Source organism: Acomys russatus, chromosome 4, assembly GCF_903995435.1.
Source record: "Acomys russatus chromosome 4, mAcoRus1.1, whole genome shotgun sequence".
Classification (NCBI taxonomy): Eukaryota; Metazoa; Chordata; class Mammalia; order Rodentia; family Muridae; genus Acomys; species Acomys russatus.
In genome coordinates, this window is record NC_067140.1 from 52,346,755 (window position 1) to 52,362,139 (window position 15,385).

At 39.6% G+C, this 15,385-nt stretch overlaps 1 protein-coding gene across 9 annotated transcripts in view; it reads right to left on the reverse strand.

Moving 5' to 3' along the window:
• The window catches only part of Meis2 (Meis homeobox 2), a 201,308-nt gene that overhangs the window by 176,831 nt on the left and 9,092 nt on the right, over positions 1-15,385 (reverse strand). For all 9 annotated transcript variants that reach the window (XM_051144354.1, XM_051144356.1, XM_051144357.1 and 6 more), the window contains one exon: positions 8,730-8,844. In XM_051144354.1, the coding sequence (XP_051000311.1) occupies positions 8,730-8,844 (115 nt within the window). The remainder of the gene's footprint in view (positions 1-8,729; positions 8,845-15,385) is intronic.

A 15,385-nucleotide genomic window follows, 5' to 3' on the forward strand; every position in this document is an offset into this window, starting at 1 on the left:
CTGCTATAAAAATACGGAGACCTCCTAAAAGTGACTTACAGAAAACTAAAGTGCACATACATGAAGTCAGCCATGCATGTGGCCCTCCTGAGAACGACTAAAAATTACTTCCTATCTCCCTTCCGTGTTTCCATGTGGTTTCTCCAAAAGTCAAACCCAGCCTAAACAAGGTCATCAGAGGGAAATACTTGTCACATCTCATGTGATCTCGCTGATCAGATCCAACATTTAGTCCTTTCCTCCCCACCCCCCTCTCTGACAGTATAATAATAAGAAATTCTATCTCCAAAACCTGGCCACACATACATAGTTAAAGACAACACTAAAGTACTAATGAGACAAATTTAAAATTTAAAGACCTACCTATCTCCCAAAGGATTCTACATTTGAGCTGATGTCTCTTTTGGCTCCTTTAGAGCACAAAAATGTTAGTTTAAATTTTGTTTTTTATTCCTTAGAGGATGTAATCAGATTGCAACAGATGCATAGATACATTCCAAAACCACTCTTGTATGTCTAGGTAAACAGCACAGAATCTACAGGCACAAAGTTTTCCTTAATTTGTTTACCTTAAAAGGGAACAAAAGGCAGTGTCTACGGATCCTGTTTATAGAGTCAAAAGGCAACCCATACCTGCAAGATAGGATCGCTGAATAGGTAGTAGGGGGCAGCCCTCCAGCAGGAAAGCTGAAGGAGAGAGACCAGGAATGATGCACTGTCCTTACACACTATGGAGGAGATGTTCCCATAGAGACAGAAGTGCTATAGAGAAGGACAAAGGAGGAACTGGGAAAGCTTCAGGGATGGGGTGATGTTAAATTGTCAGATGGAGCGTTCTCCAGGTAGAAGACAGGTAAGGACACATTCCTGCTGGGTCTGCTTCCCTGGCATCGCTATTAGAGGCCTCTGCTTTCCAGGGAACCCTGGGAGCTTTTCCTTGCTCAGCAGAAATACTAATAGGCCTCACCCCACTTTTAGCGAGGAGCTAATAACTTTCAGTTTTCTTGCTTGCTTGTCACCAGAGAGGTAGCAGATTGCTCCAGACACACAGGGATACATTTTAGTAAGTTAAAGTGGCTTAAAACATTGTCTGCTGTGACATTAAAAAAAAAAAAAAATATCGATTCCAAGGTCGAATCAAAGACAGATGTGAACAGGGGAAGATACATACGAAGTTCTCCCACTAACCCCTCCTAGAGACGAACAAACAAACAAACAAACAAGTCCAGAAACAGTCTTAAGAAGAGCGGTGGGAGAAGGAGGGTGGATAACAGGGTGTTTTTACAGACTGTTTTTCCAAAGCAAAGACAATGAAAGGGGAAAAAATAGTACACGTGTGTTAGGATGTATAGCACCATAAGGCTGTGTTTGATGCTCTGGGGGCCTTCAACAAGTACTGTTCAGCCAAAAATCAATCGAAAAATCAGCATGATAAGAGAGCACGAGTTGCCCTATAATAGCCTTAAGACCCCCAAGGCTATTCAAGTCCCTTTCATCTGCCACACTGCATGGACTCTAGGGGGACCACACTTCCCCTCCTTGAGTCCTCTGCCCCTCTGCCTCTCTCACCTACAGCTTTGCTTTCCCTTGGAAGGGGCGACTGACAGGGAATGATGAGGGTTTCAAGTGGGTTTTGAGAATGTTTTCCTTCCCTGCTTTATTCTTTATCTTCTCTTGACGTCTGCACTAAAATGCATCCTGAGTGATCAGTCATAGACTTCCACCAAGAGTAAACGGTCAGCCTGTAGTCTCCACAGAGCCTAATGGGTGACAGTGTTGTATTCTGAATGCCTTAGCTGACAGACTTTCCACTGCCCTTAATAAAAATCACAGTTCAGGCTCATGCAAATGAGCCATGCAAGCAATTCGCAGCATTGTTATAAATATACATATATATTTCATTCCAAGATTTCATCTCAATATTTCTCCAATCACTCCTCACAATGTCTGGTTTGTTCAATTTATATTTCTCCTCGGCATTTGGTGCAAACCCCACAGATAAGATACATCTGTCCCTTAGTCACAAATCTTGGCATTTTTTACCTTAACTCTATCATGAAATGAGTGGTTGAATTTACCTTGCTTATTAGCAGCAGTTCCTCATAATCAAACATTTCGTTTCCAAACTTTCGAATGTGCCATGAGCTGTAGCAACTCAGTAGACATAGCCAAGCTTAAGGAAGACATATAAACACACTGATCCGGGTGAGGGAAAGAAAAGCTAATTGGGAGTCAGCTTCCCTGATTATCAGCTTGTTTATGGGGAGGGAGGGCTCTTCAGAATGGCACTGTAAATTCATCCCTGATTATGGTGTTAACACCAGAGCTCCCTTCCACACGCTCCCCGAAAGCCCCCACGCCATCCATTTTGTTTAGTTCTAAAGGGTTGTGCACTGTTTCCCAAGACTGACAATCTTCCATGCTTTGATTTTCTCCAGTTTTAGGAAAAATTAATCAGTTGCACAAGCCAGTTGCCAGACTTCACTTCCCTCATGGCAGAAAGCACACATATTCATTGTCTGCTATAAGAATAAATTTTAGTAATTTTCCCCATGTCAATATGAATATTAGACTGACCCAATTAATATGAAATGCTTCTATGCTGCTGGAACAGACAGTGCTGCAGAAAGAACCATTTGCACAACCTGTTCATGATTATGGGCCATAAGGACACAAAGATGGCACACACATTTGTGGGCCATCTGAATTCTTATACGGGAAGGGGAGGGGGGAGGGCGAGCGACATGACGTTAGCCTGACTGTCGTGGGTCATGTTTTTTAATCCAGAGTATTGGACATGTAACACAGCAACAAGAGCTGATCATTTTGTTTAATCACCTTTTGGATCTTTGCCAGATGGTCTCTATTGAGAATGCTGCAAACAGAGAGACACGAGCTGCGTCTAACACGCCACCAGAGCCTTCCCGTAAATGTCTGAGAACTGATTCCAACAAGAATTTAGTCTCAGAGCAGAAAGGGATACATTTAAAAACTCTGTGCATTAACTATACTTTTCCCCATAGAATCCTCACTTGGCATGAATAATTTACCCACTCTTATGCTAATGGGATCATGAAAGTATCCCCCTGTCTTTAGTGCAGCTATTCTCAGCTTTCAGTAATTACCCCACCCAGTGAAAATAACATGGCCTCCACACTGAACAGCCCACTTGTACCTGACAATCAGAAGGATCATGGCTGACAGTGGAAGGATCCAGAACCGGATGGAGACACCCTCAGAACCCAAAGAAGAACATAATCCCACAGTAGCCTTGGGAAGGGGGTGAAGGGGGGTGAGTGGAGAAGGAAGAGGGGAAAAAGGAAAGACTCTTCATTGTCAAGCCTGCCTTACCTTTGACTCTTCACCAACCCTGACTTAAAGAAAAATACATTCCTTTTCTAAGTGTGAAAGAAATTGGAGACCAGATTAGTTTAGAAAGAAAATCAATATGTGATATCTAAGGAAAAATATTATAGTTATCTATAAAACACATCCTCATGAAATATTTATTTTATCAGAATTTAAATATATATAAATGATATGAAATCCGTAAGTCAACTTTTAGAGGAGAGAAAAAAAGGATTACTGAAAAAAAGGAAGAGAAAGGGGAGGGTTGCAGTCATTTCGACCTCTGTCCACAAACCTCCATGTTAGCTAGTTCACTGTGTAAAAATTATCAGGCTAAAACATCTGGGAAAGAAAGCTATGAAACAGCAGGGAACGTGGCTGCTTTATTGTTTATCTTTTGTTTATGAGGCAGTATTCAAGTTTAATTACTACTCTAAATTAAACTCTAACTGGCACCAGGAGACATCCCTTTATATGACTAAGTTAAAAAAAAATCTGGAGATCCCAACTCTGGAATTTTTAAATATGTATGTATGTATGTATGTATGTATGTATGTATGTATATATATGAATTTCGTGTATATATATATGAAATTACTTAAGATTAATGACAATTATAGAAAGCTTTTAAGCATTTATGGGTAACCATTAGATGTTCCTGGAGCATGTATTTATTAGAAGACTTTAATTTTATTTCTGATGGCAACTACTTAAAGTGTCCTAAGACATCAACAAAACATACCTAAGGGTTTGCTGATGATTGAAGGATGGCTTTCATTTTCATTTAATTTTTTGGGGGGAGAAAGAGGAAGTATCATATGAATATTTTATATGCACCAGCTTCTTTTCTAGCCATGTTCAACTGTCAATTATAGATGAAGAGGGGGGAGGAAAAAGTTGATAACAGTCCAGAGGAAAAGGGATTCAAGTATACTTATTGTAGGTTACTGACCAGTTTGGGATGAACTTAACTCTAGGAAAAATAAAAGTTAAAAACAACTAGCAAAAGATGATGCCAGATGGTGTCTGTCATATTGTATTTAGGGTTATTTTAAAGAGATTGCCGCCACTATGAAAACATTCCATTGACAGAGTTTTCCTAGACTGAATGAGAAATCCCAGCAGAGGATATTCAGGCCCCTCAGTAAGTGGGTCCCGCCCCCCTCCCTGCACCTGCTTTGCCTTTAAATACATAACTGGAATATTTAAAGCAGGGAAAATGTTACTTCTTAACTGCAACACAGTGTGAACTCAAAAGTGTCGTGATAGGCACGCGCTTAACTACAAGGGCCTCCTCCATCCATTACTAAGGGGGTATTTGTAGATTTCAACACTACGCTTGCTATAAAACTGTACAATAACTAAATAAACACCCAGCTGTAGGATTTCTGGCCTCGTTGCCTGGGTGATAGATGGTGACATCAGTGGAGGTTCTGGTGGCAGAGTCGAGGGGAACCCTGCTGCCTTGTACCACCCTGGGTCTTGAGCGATTAGAGGCATAGATGCTAGCACGCTCGTGTATTTAGGTTAATCTGGGTCTGGCAACAGTACGGTTAACGTGAGTGTGGTGTGCACTGTGAGCTCAGCAGTTACTGGGCCAACTGTCTCGGTATTTCTGGGAATCCTGCCTATTCACAGTGCAGGGATTGTTCAACTGCTGCAGAAATGTACAAAATGAATTTTACAAAAATGAATTGTAAGGAAGGCCCCATTACAACGATTTTACAGCAAAGATGTCAACATCAATTTTTCTTTCATGCATAGCTAATGATTAAAACAGCATATTCCATTTGCCTAAGACAATTTATTTCATATTGGCACATCAAAATATTGAAATACAAAGTTATCTTTGCTCTACCCTTTTTATTCACTGCTGCTGAACCCATACCATTGTTCAAACCAGGAAAAATAAAACAAACTTGGCACAAAATACTTAAAACAAAGGCTCATCAATATTCTCCAATTTGTCAACATCTCAATTACAGCACTGGAAAAAATGTAAATTTCATGTGCTCTAAACACTGAGGGGTCTATTCTCTTGCCAATTCACATGTGTAGCTCCCATCAGCGTTAATGGGAGTTACACAAACCCATCAATAATAATAATACTTTGTACATATATTGTGCCTTTTATCTAAGGCTTTCAGAGTGCTCAAGAAACAAGGAGCCTGACGCTTACTCTCTTCTCTGGCAAAATACACAATGAAGCACAAAGCATCTTTTGACTCAGCAGGCACAGAACTAGGGACCCCAGGCCTTATTATCAGGCCCTGTTTTACTGACGGGAAGTCAGGCACAAAGACGGGCAGTTACTGCCCCAGAGCTCTGAGTGTGCACCCTAATTCTATCCTTGAAAAACCAGATTTCCTTCCTCATTCGAATGGGACTAACAAGGCAAACGCCCTCCCTTTGGCTGCTCTTTGAAAACAGAAAACCTAGGATATGAAAAGTTGGGTTCATATTTATACAGTTGACTGGTGTGTGGTTGGAAAGATAAAGTCAGACTTTATGTTTTTCACTCTTTGCAATATTAAATTTTTCTGATTTTTTTCCCTCCCTTCAGTTTATCATACAAACTCCTAAGAGAAAAGATGACCTTTCACCCATGTAACTGCAGCTCTTTCAGAATCAGGTCATAAAACAAGGTGTTTTTAGGTTCCAAAATAAGGGTTTGTGAGAATAGTTATTGTAAAAATTCACGAATTATAAAGTAACATAAATGCACGTATTGTTTTAAAGCATATGGCTATTAAAGTTTAATTTAAAATGTGTATGAAAACATTGTATTTAGTACAATTCATCCATGTTTCTTCTGTTTATCATAATTTGTTTTGAAATTGAATCATTTTACAGTTTTCCATATGCCTGTTGTGCTAATAAATTCTGAAGAAGTAACTAAAGTCTCCTGCGAACCGCAAACTTAGATTTCAATGAAACATTACAATAGACTTAATATGAAGGACATCAGTTTTCCTCCCACGTGTTCTGGTCCGCATCAAGCCTGAGATCTAACCCACGATATGTGCATATGTGACTTCAGTCAATATCTCTGCTGACTTTGCCCCGAAGGAGACAATTAATCTTTCCCACAGAAAGCCACGCTGAGCATTTTGGTGGAACAAAGTCTCCAAATATCTTAAAAACATGTTTAAAAGATTATGGGAGCGAAACATACTTCAAAATATAGGGTCTGTTGTCGAAAACAAAACAAAGCTGAACAGAACAACCTGACGCACGCATTTTAACTACTGACGCGGTGAACCAGGGAGAAAAATGGCTCCTTGCAGGAACAGTCTCCATTTTACAAAAACAGCAACTTTTCCCCTTTCTCTCAAACTTTAACCCAGTTGAGGGGCGGCTGGAGAGACAGCCTTCCCAGTGCTCACGTACGTAAGGCCCCGTGTCCGTTCTTTAATCCCACAGAGATATGATTAAAGGGAAAAAATGCAAAGGGGATCAAATCCTTCAGCAAGGGGTAAGTGGGTGCGGCTTCCCACCGCATGGAGGGCTCCGGGTTGGTTTCTCCCCAGAGGATCACTATTACATGTCTTCTCTTTCTTGACCAAAAAACCCTTAATAAAAGAATACTGACTGACTGAAATGATGAAACGTCATGCTTTGTGTGCTGTGATAGCTGTTCCCTGCTCCATAAGCCTGTATCTTTTCTTGTTCTGCCTCCTCCTCCCTCTGACCCCTTCCTGTTATCCCTCTCGCCATAACTCAACTAACCCAACAGAACCAGTCAGTTTTAAATTTCAGTTGGGACCTTGGTGACCTGTTAATGAATCTACAGAGAAGAGAAAAACTCACAGTGTTGAGTTATGCCTGGTGTCGCTAGCTGACTTGGAGTCAGAAATGCTTCAAGCGTTAACGTAATTGCAAGAATGTGAAAAATGAAGCACTGGGCTCCTGAGCCAAGTGAAAGGTCAGAGGGAGACTCACACCGGAGAAGTTTCTGGAAGATAGCCTCATTAGGCCATTAAGCCTGCTTCTTCTTCTCCCAGCACCCATCTCTGCAGTGTTGAGGGTGTTTTGTTTTTATTAATAGATATTTCACCCTTTGTGTTGCCCTAACTTGGGGCAGTGGGGAGGACTGAGAGATTGAAAGGTTCTGTATGTGACCCAGGGTCACTTGGAATCACAGTTAAAAACCTATATATTGCAGTTACACCAGCGGATCTCATACAAGACACCCTCAAAATGTCTTAAAATGAAGTTTATTTTACAAAAAGTCCAACTAATGTGCTCAAACCAGCATACGTCTAGCTCATCGGTACATACAGTATATAATATTCTATAGCTTGCTGTTTGATAGTGCATCATCTGCACTTTGCAACTTGTTTAAAAGACAGATTCTTAATAGGATTATTTTATAAAGTGAAAGCCATCCTAGAATGTCCAGTTTTCTAGACTGGATTAGAAATTTAGGAGTCCAAAATCCTTGGACAGAAACATGGAGGAGGGTAGGTACTCACAGGACATCAGTGACTCTTTTAATTTAAAAGATTCCTGTATAAATACAGCTAAAGCTGTTAAACAGGAATTGACTTGGAAGCCTGTGTAATACTTAAATATTGTGGCCATAAACAGAATCATAATAGAGATAAAATAGACCTAGGAGATCAGACACCACCTAATGTAAAATATTAAAAAGTAAAATCTATACAAATTCCTGGACCACATTCAATAATGCATCTTCCTTTAAGTGATCATTTTGCCCATTGAAGAGTCATCCCTACCAGCATATAATGACTCTCTGCTGTAAATGGAGAAATTCATTACAAAATGCAGAAGGCTTCCTACACATCTGCACTTGTTCTCCTCGCTTTCTGAAAAATCTACTTTTTAAAAAAAAAAATGGGTTAAAAGTCACTATGTCGGTTTGTATAGAAGCAGGGACAAATAACATCTAAAGAATTCCAAAGTTCATCTTCCCAAAATAAGAGTCTGTATAAATCTCTTCAAACCCCTTTCCCATATTTCTGGACTTACTAAGAACTGATTTTTGCATCTTACATACTTTAGAGTCATGGCGGCTTTAATTATAAAGAACTCCAATAATAACAATTACAAGCAAATATCCTGCTTATGGTAAAATTCCTACTACTGGATTATAGCAGTTAGGTAGGTCTGTCTTTCCCATATACACCAGATTAGTGTAGATAACCACATTTGTAAGAGAATTGGCAGAACTAATCAATTATTGTTGTAATGTGGACTTAAAGATTAGATGGCTCATTCTGACTCTTTAAATAAAGTAGCAACAGGAAACCCTGTCTTCCTACCAAAAGGTTAGCAACAGTCCCTACACACCTCTCCTGTTTACACAGACCGATACTATGAAATGCTGAGGTTATTTTGGTCATGCCTTAACCTTTTACCTTGCTCACTGCTGTTGTCTCCACTCTGGGAAGCATGGCCCCCACTGGAGGGTCCCGGGGTGCCCGCTGAGTGAGTTGAGGTTGCATCATCATGGTCTCGCCAGGATGAAGGGTTCTGATGTCAGGATGCCAAGGAATTTTCCCACAGTTACCATTTGAGCCATAAATGAGGAACCATGAAGACAAACAGGCACAGAGGGAGACAAAAAAAAGTGTTCATATTAGTATTTTCAGAAGTGTCCACAGGCATGGTATTCTATGCCTTCTTTTTCCGTTACACCAGTACATACATTTGCTAAAACTGACATATCTCTTCTAAGTGTGTACACCCTATTATATGCAGATTTACAGTGCTGTAAACTTAACTTCTGAAGCAAGGGAAAACTGCCTTTAAATGTCTTTTTCAGTGTTTCTATTAGAATCAAGACACATTTTCCCGGTGTTCTCAGACACAAAAATCCATCAGAACACAAGCCTCTAGAAAATTCAATACTCCCTTCAAAAGCGCGCAGGATCAACAATGTATGATGGGACGTGCCCTTACACCTTTCAAAAACATTGTCCTAAAACAGTACGCCTGACCTCTCCAAATGTTATCAGCAGGTAGACTGTATAACCAACAGATGCACCACTAACCATGGCATCGATATCTCATAAATCACCAAACCCTGCTTTAATTTGCACAAATGGTAATTTTTAAAAATGAAACTAACACGGGCGCTAGCCACTTAGCAAGCCAGCTGAGACTTTCGCTTTCAGTGACTGAACGGTGGCTTCTAGAAGAACTTCAATGGACTGACTGCAAGGCAAAGCGTGAGGTACCAGCTACTTTGTTAATATATTCAGTCTCCTGTTTCCCCTCCCCTTTCCTGATCATTCCCAATACCCCTGCCCCTGCAGCTTAAAGGGAAACAGGAATTCTAATGTACAGGAAGGACTTTATCAGCACCACATGAAGGCAGGCCAGGGATGGAATTTCCTCTGGCAGACAGGGAGTTCAGGAACCACACACGAAACACAAGAGCCTTGGGGCCAAAGCCGTACACTTGTCCCCCATGTGCTGTGACTTGGGCTAAACCTGTGGAGCGACAGGCAAGTGAATTCTTTAGGGTTGGGGATAGAGAGTACAGGACAAAACTTTAAAGATATAGCAATCTCTCAGGGCACGTCACTGCTTTTTACTGGAGCTGATAAACAATAATTCAGAACAAGCATAAACCACATATAAACCACTTGGTTATACGAAAGTAATCTTTCCATGATACCAAGTCATAGAGTTTCTTAGGAAAAACAGGTGGTCTGTCATTTTTCTCAACACTAACTCTAATGCACTGAAATAAAGCCAGAAACCAAAGTAAGACAAATGAGGGAAATACTCTTACTTGGGACAATAGCAACAGACATTTTCCTCCTATAGATCTTCTAGAAACAGATTGTAAATGAATATTTGGAATTCTGGTAGATGAGGACACAGTCCAGGTCTCTGTGACCAACTAGATCAATGTGAAGTATTGCTGCCAGAAATGTCACCAGCCAAGTGCTGGACTCAAAGGCAAGACACTGAGTAGCAGTCATGACTGTAAATACAGTTCAGGTTCAGGTCTCGACAATAAAGACGTGATGGAAAAAGAGGATTAAGGAATTAGCTGGGCATGGTAGTACATGCCTATAATCCTAACACTCAAGAGACTCAGGCAGGGGGATTGCCATGAGTGTGAGTCCAATCTAGACTACAGAGTGAGAGCCTGTGTGAAAAAAGAAGAAAGAGGAGGAAAGGAGGGAAGAAGGAAGGAAGGGTTAGTTAGGAAACAAACGTTAGTGCCTTTCCCACACAGCACGGATCGCAGGACGCTTCTCAAACTAAACTTTACAGTGTACACAGCCAGTGATGTTAATTCTATTCGCTGCAGGCTTTTTATTAAGCCGGTTGCTATAAAAGCTCCTTACCCCTCATGAAAATTACAATCATTAACCACTAACACCTCAACTATGTTTTAAGGCATATGCCATCTAACACTATTACATAACTGCTCAGATGGAGCTGGGACGGCTTCCTGGTTAAGCACTGACGCAGTGCGAAAGGTTCTTGCCTGAGCTACTCCTGAAACTGAAAAACTAAGTGGGTTCTTATCAGCTAGATCTGGGCAGAACTTGAAAGTCAAGGGTCATTAATTCATAATTCACTATCTCTCTTTCAGTGGCTTTCTGGAGCAGGTGTCTTCTGATGTGCAGGAGTGAAAAGCAAGTCACATTTGTCAACATTGCCATAAGAACAATAGGTTCCCCCAAAGAAGTTGCCTTTGACTTTTAGTGTGGTCCCCACATTTTCTCAAGTTATCTTATCTACCCTTCCCCAATCGCTTCTGTCTTCTTTTCTTCACTTCTTAAAAAAAAATACTCCTTTGAAAAAGTGTCACATATCCTTGGTGTCTCTTGCACTATGTTCAGTGGAGGGACTGAAAGAAACTGAGGAGAACCGGCTGATGGTTAACTACTCTGAGGAAGGACAGACAGACAGATCACCCCAAGATGTCTATATAAAGCTATACATGTGATCATACGTAAAGACAAACATGGGTAATTTGGGCAATATAAACAAAAAATTCCCCTTGATCATAAAAAAAAAAAAAAATTTAAACCCCCACAATCTACATAGACAACATAAAGCATTACTCACAATACTGGGGTTTTTTTTTTTTTCTTAGATTGAAATATTTTGTGTGTATCACAGCTTCCCTTTTTTCCCCCTCCTAGATAGTTTCCAAGTTTGCATCCTTCAAGAATAACCACCTGGCTCTCTGCCAAATTATAAGCAGAAGTTGAGTGAATCCTGAACCAATGTGGCATACAAAAAGCATGTAAAAACACATGACGTATGTAGAAAAATAAAAGGGACTTGCTCTCTGTGTGCATCAAGGTAGATGAGAACTCGAGTGTACACATTCCACAATGTATGTCCTGCTTTCCAGCCAAAAAATGCCATGAAGACACCCCAGGGCAAAGAGGGAACATGTTTCTATTCCCAGCGGCTTTAATAATTGGGAGTCAAAGAAGGTACTTCCCTTGTTCTCTCCATAATTACGTTAAAGAGCAGTGTTAGCAGGAGAAAAGCAGTGAATGCCTGGTACCGCACAATAGGAGATGGGAAATAGATACAAGACGCTCCGTCTCCAGGGGCAGTTTTTTCTATTTGCTGGGCCACAGACTCACAGCTGATAATGCAAGTTGTAATTAATATAAAAGCAAGAGACAATATGGGCAGAGCTTGTAGTAGCAGGGCCACAGGAGAGCGCTCGGCTGCTCTCCTTGGCTTCTCATTTGCACAGGGCTTTCCCTAGAAAACACAATCCTGCCAGTGTTTTCTCCCTTGAAAGTTAAAAAAAAAAATTGATTCAGCACCATCATTGAATTTTGCTAAATCTAGAAAAGAGAACAGAGAGCACAGGAGTCTCTGGGCACGGGAAGCAAATCCTCTGTTCACTGCTTTTGTTGAGGTTGTAGATAGACTGAAATTACACTTCAAGCCAGAACGGCACTTCTGTGAGGGTCTTGCCTATAGGATAAGACTTAATAAGTCCTGCCCAATTGCTAGTGTTTCCTGTGTCAGAGTATTCCCCACAGTGCACAGTTCATCTGTGGGGTCACTGGGATAAAATGTGCAAGAGTGTCTAAATAAAACTGTGAAAGTAAAATGTCTTAGGCTTAAAGAAAGAAACAGGAGCCACTATTTCATCCAAGATTTGACAAAAATGATCTGAGCTCATTTTTTAAAGGCCCCATATGAAAAGTCATTTCCTGAATGTGGGACAGAGGGAAAGACAGAAGGACAAAATCAAGACTCTTGGGGCACCTCTAATAGGTCATGTGACTGGGAGTGAAGGCTTCACTGACGTCCTTTTGTACTCTGTTCTCCATCTCTTTAGAATTATGAAGTCATACAAGATAATTCCCAAGGTCACATCCACTTATGTCTATTTTGAAAAGTATTTTAAAAATAGCCAACAGATTTTTCTAGAACCCATATAATTATGTAACACCAAGCTGAGAAGTATATAGGAAACATGAAAATACAGTAAAGTGGGCTGGAGAGATGGCTCAGCGGTTGGGAGCACTGACTGTTCTTCCAGAGGACCCAGGTTCAATTCCCAGCACCCACATGGCAGCTCACAACTGTCTGTAACTCCAAAATCTGACACCCATAGATATACAATGCACATAAAATAAAAATAAATAATTAAAAAAATATTTAAAAAAAAGAAAAAAAAACCACAGTAAAGTAATTCATGATATGTGTTCATAGCTACACAGAAAAGAAAATACAAAGACATGTTCATTAGCTGAAGAGGGACACAGACTCATTGGACTCAGCACATTTAAACAACAAAAGGATGGGATATCTGTGTCAATGCTTCCAGTTACTATTGAGTGACTTATTTCCCACTGCTTTATAATGTCTGAAGTTCTAGCTAACAGTGTAGGCAAAACTGTTTTTAAAAAGATAGAAGCCCTCTTATGATGGCACACTCAACTCCACAGGTCATGGCATGGCGGGGATAAATGTTGGAATTTCAGCTTTTTAATTGTGACGCCGACCAAGAACTCAGGACAACAGTATGTGCTTTTAGAAGCCAGTCTGTAAAAACATAAATAAAGCTGGAGACTTTGCCTCAACATTTTGCACCACTGACTCAATCTCTGGGAATTAACGCATACGCACATCTCACACAAGGGCAGCACCTTTTGCGAAGGATTGCTCCACTGAGTGATGGACCCTCGAAGAAGACAGAAACATGTTTGTTACCACAATGAGTGCTGCAAAATGCTTTCTTTGATTTGCAAGTGCCCCGGGATATCTTGTAGACCAGTTAGTACGTAAACAACCACCACACAGTGATGTCAAATAACACCAAGTCTTCTCGTGGCATTGGAGATGTCTATGTGGCTGCCAACCACACCTAGGTTCCATTTCACCACAGTTCCTCTGAAGATATACACCAACTGTACAACTTAAATCATTTAAGGGACGTAACTGTTCTTGATGAGAAATAAACAGGAAGCCTTCCAACAGGCAGAAATGTCACCAGCGATGGTGAACAGAAAGCCCTGCCCTCCATCAGGGTCTTTGAGAAGGTATACTGAGCTCCAAAGCCAAACTTTGCAAAAGTTGATCCCAGAAGCTTTGGGATCAAGCATAGCTTATCATCTAGTGTCGTGCTTCAATGTGAGAAATGAACAGATGAAAGAGATCACTCATGTTATTAATGTTAATATCAAATCTCATTGTTCTTCCTTGCTCTTTAATAGACTAAGCACACAAACTCACTCTCATAGCTTCTAATTCTTTAGGTAATAATAGAATTTATCTACCAGCACGTTTCTGTCAAGAGCAAGATTCTGGTAATTCTCTCCTCTGACCTAACCCATTTTTTAAAAGAGCTGTATTGGCATAAATATACTTGACATTCAGAAATGCAAAACAATAGCAGCATATGTTCATTTAAACTTCAGCACAGAAATGAAAATAAAATGTCATTTATTTATGATGTTATCAGAGACAGCCAATTTTAAAGTACCTGCCAATTCATACTAATCCACATAAATATTTTCTTTACTTAATTCTTTCAAAGAAAATAAAATATATCTGTTTAGCACTGTTTGGAGGAGTAACATAACTATATAACCATATGCAATACAAGCAAGTATAGCTAGGAGAATATATTTCAAACAAGTACATTTTGGTCATGTAAACATGATATAAAGATTTTAATATCTTTTTGTATAAATATTATTGTGACACTTATTTGTCTATACTGGATCTAAAAAGTTGATCTCGAAGTATATAAAATAGAAAATTAGGATATTAACTTTTTTTCAGTCTAGGAAAAGCACAATTATTTTATGACAGTTTCTAAGTTGAAACTTTTTTAAAAAATGACCTGTTTGTTTTAAACATGATAAATTTGAATGTCTGGGAAACTTAACATTAGCTGTAGCTGAAAAACACAGTTGAGTTTCCTTTGATTATCATCTGTTTTTCCCTTAACAGTGTTCTGAAGAATACTTCAGATCCATTTGATACCTATAACTATTATCCTTATGCTATAGTAAGTATGAGATAAAATCACATTCTAATATTAAAAAAATAAGCATCACTCATGAATTTACTTAACACTATATAGCAGCCAAAGTTGCACATTTTATTTTCACTTTGGTTCCAAACTTCCTCTTATCATTATGCACATCATGTTTATAAATAATAAATGAACAAATCCAGTATCATCACTGAATATAAAGAATGGAATGCAAGACCATTATAGGTCTTCTTTTAATTCATCTAAGTTGTATTAGAATACTTATGTGACATTATAGAATGTGGAATTAGCTCGTCTTATCCGGTAACAGTACATAAAAGTCCTCCCTAAAAGTCTGCTGAGAATACTAGCTTTGAAGATATTTAGCCATTCAACAACCTTTATTCATTTATGTTTTCAAGTATTTTAATAAGAGAATGGAAAACTATATTGGCACTTAATATCTTGCCTTGATAGTTCTTTCATTGCTTTTCAGTGTGTGGAACTACAAAGTTAGTCTTTCATTTCTTCTTTCACTCTTTTTTCTTGCCTGCTCCCTCTTACACACACACACACACACACACA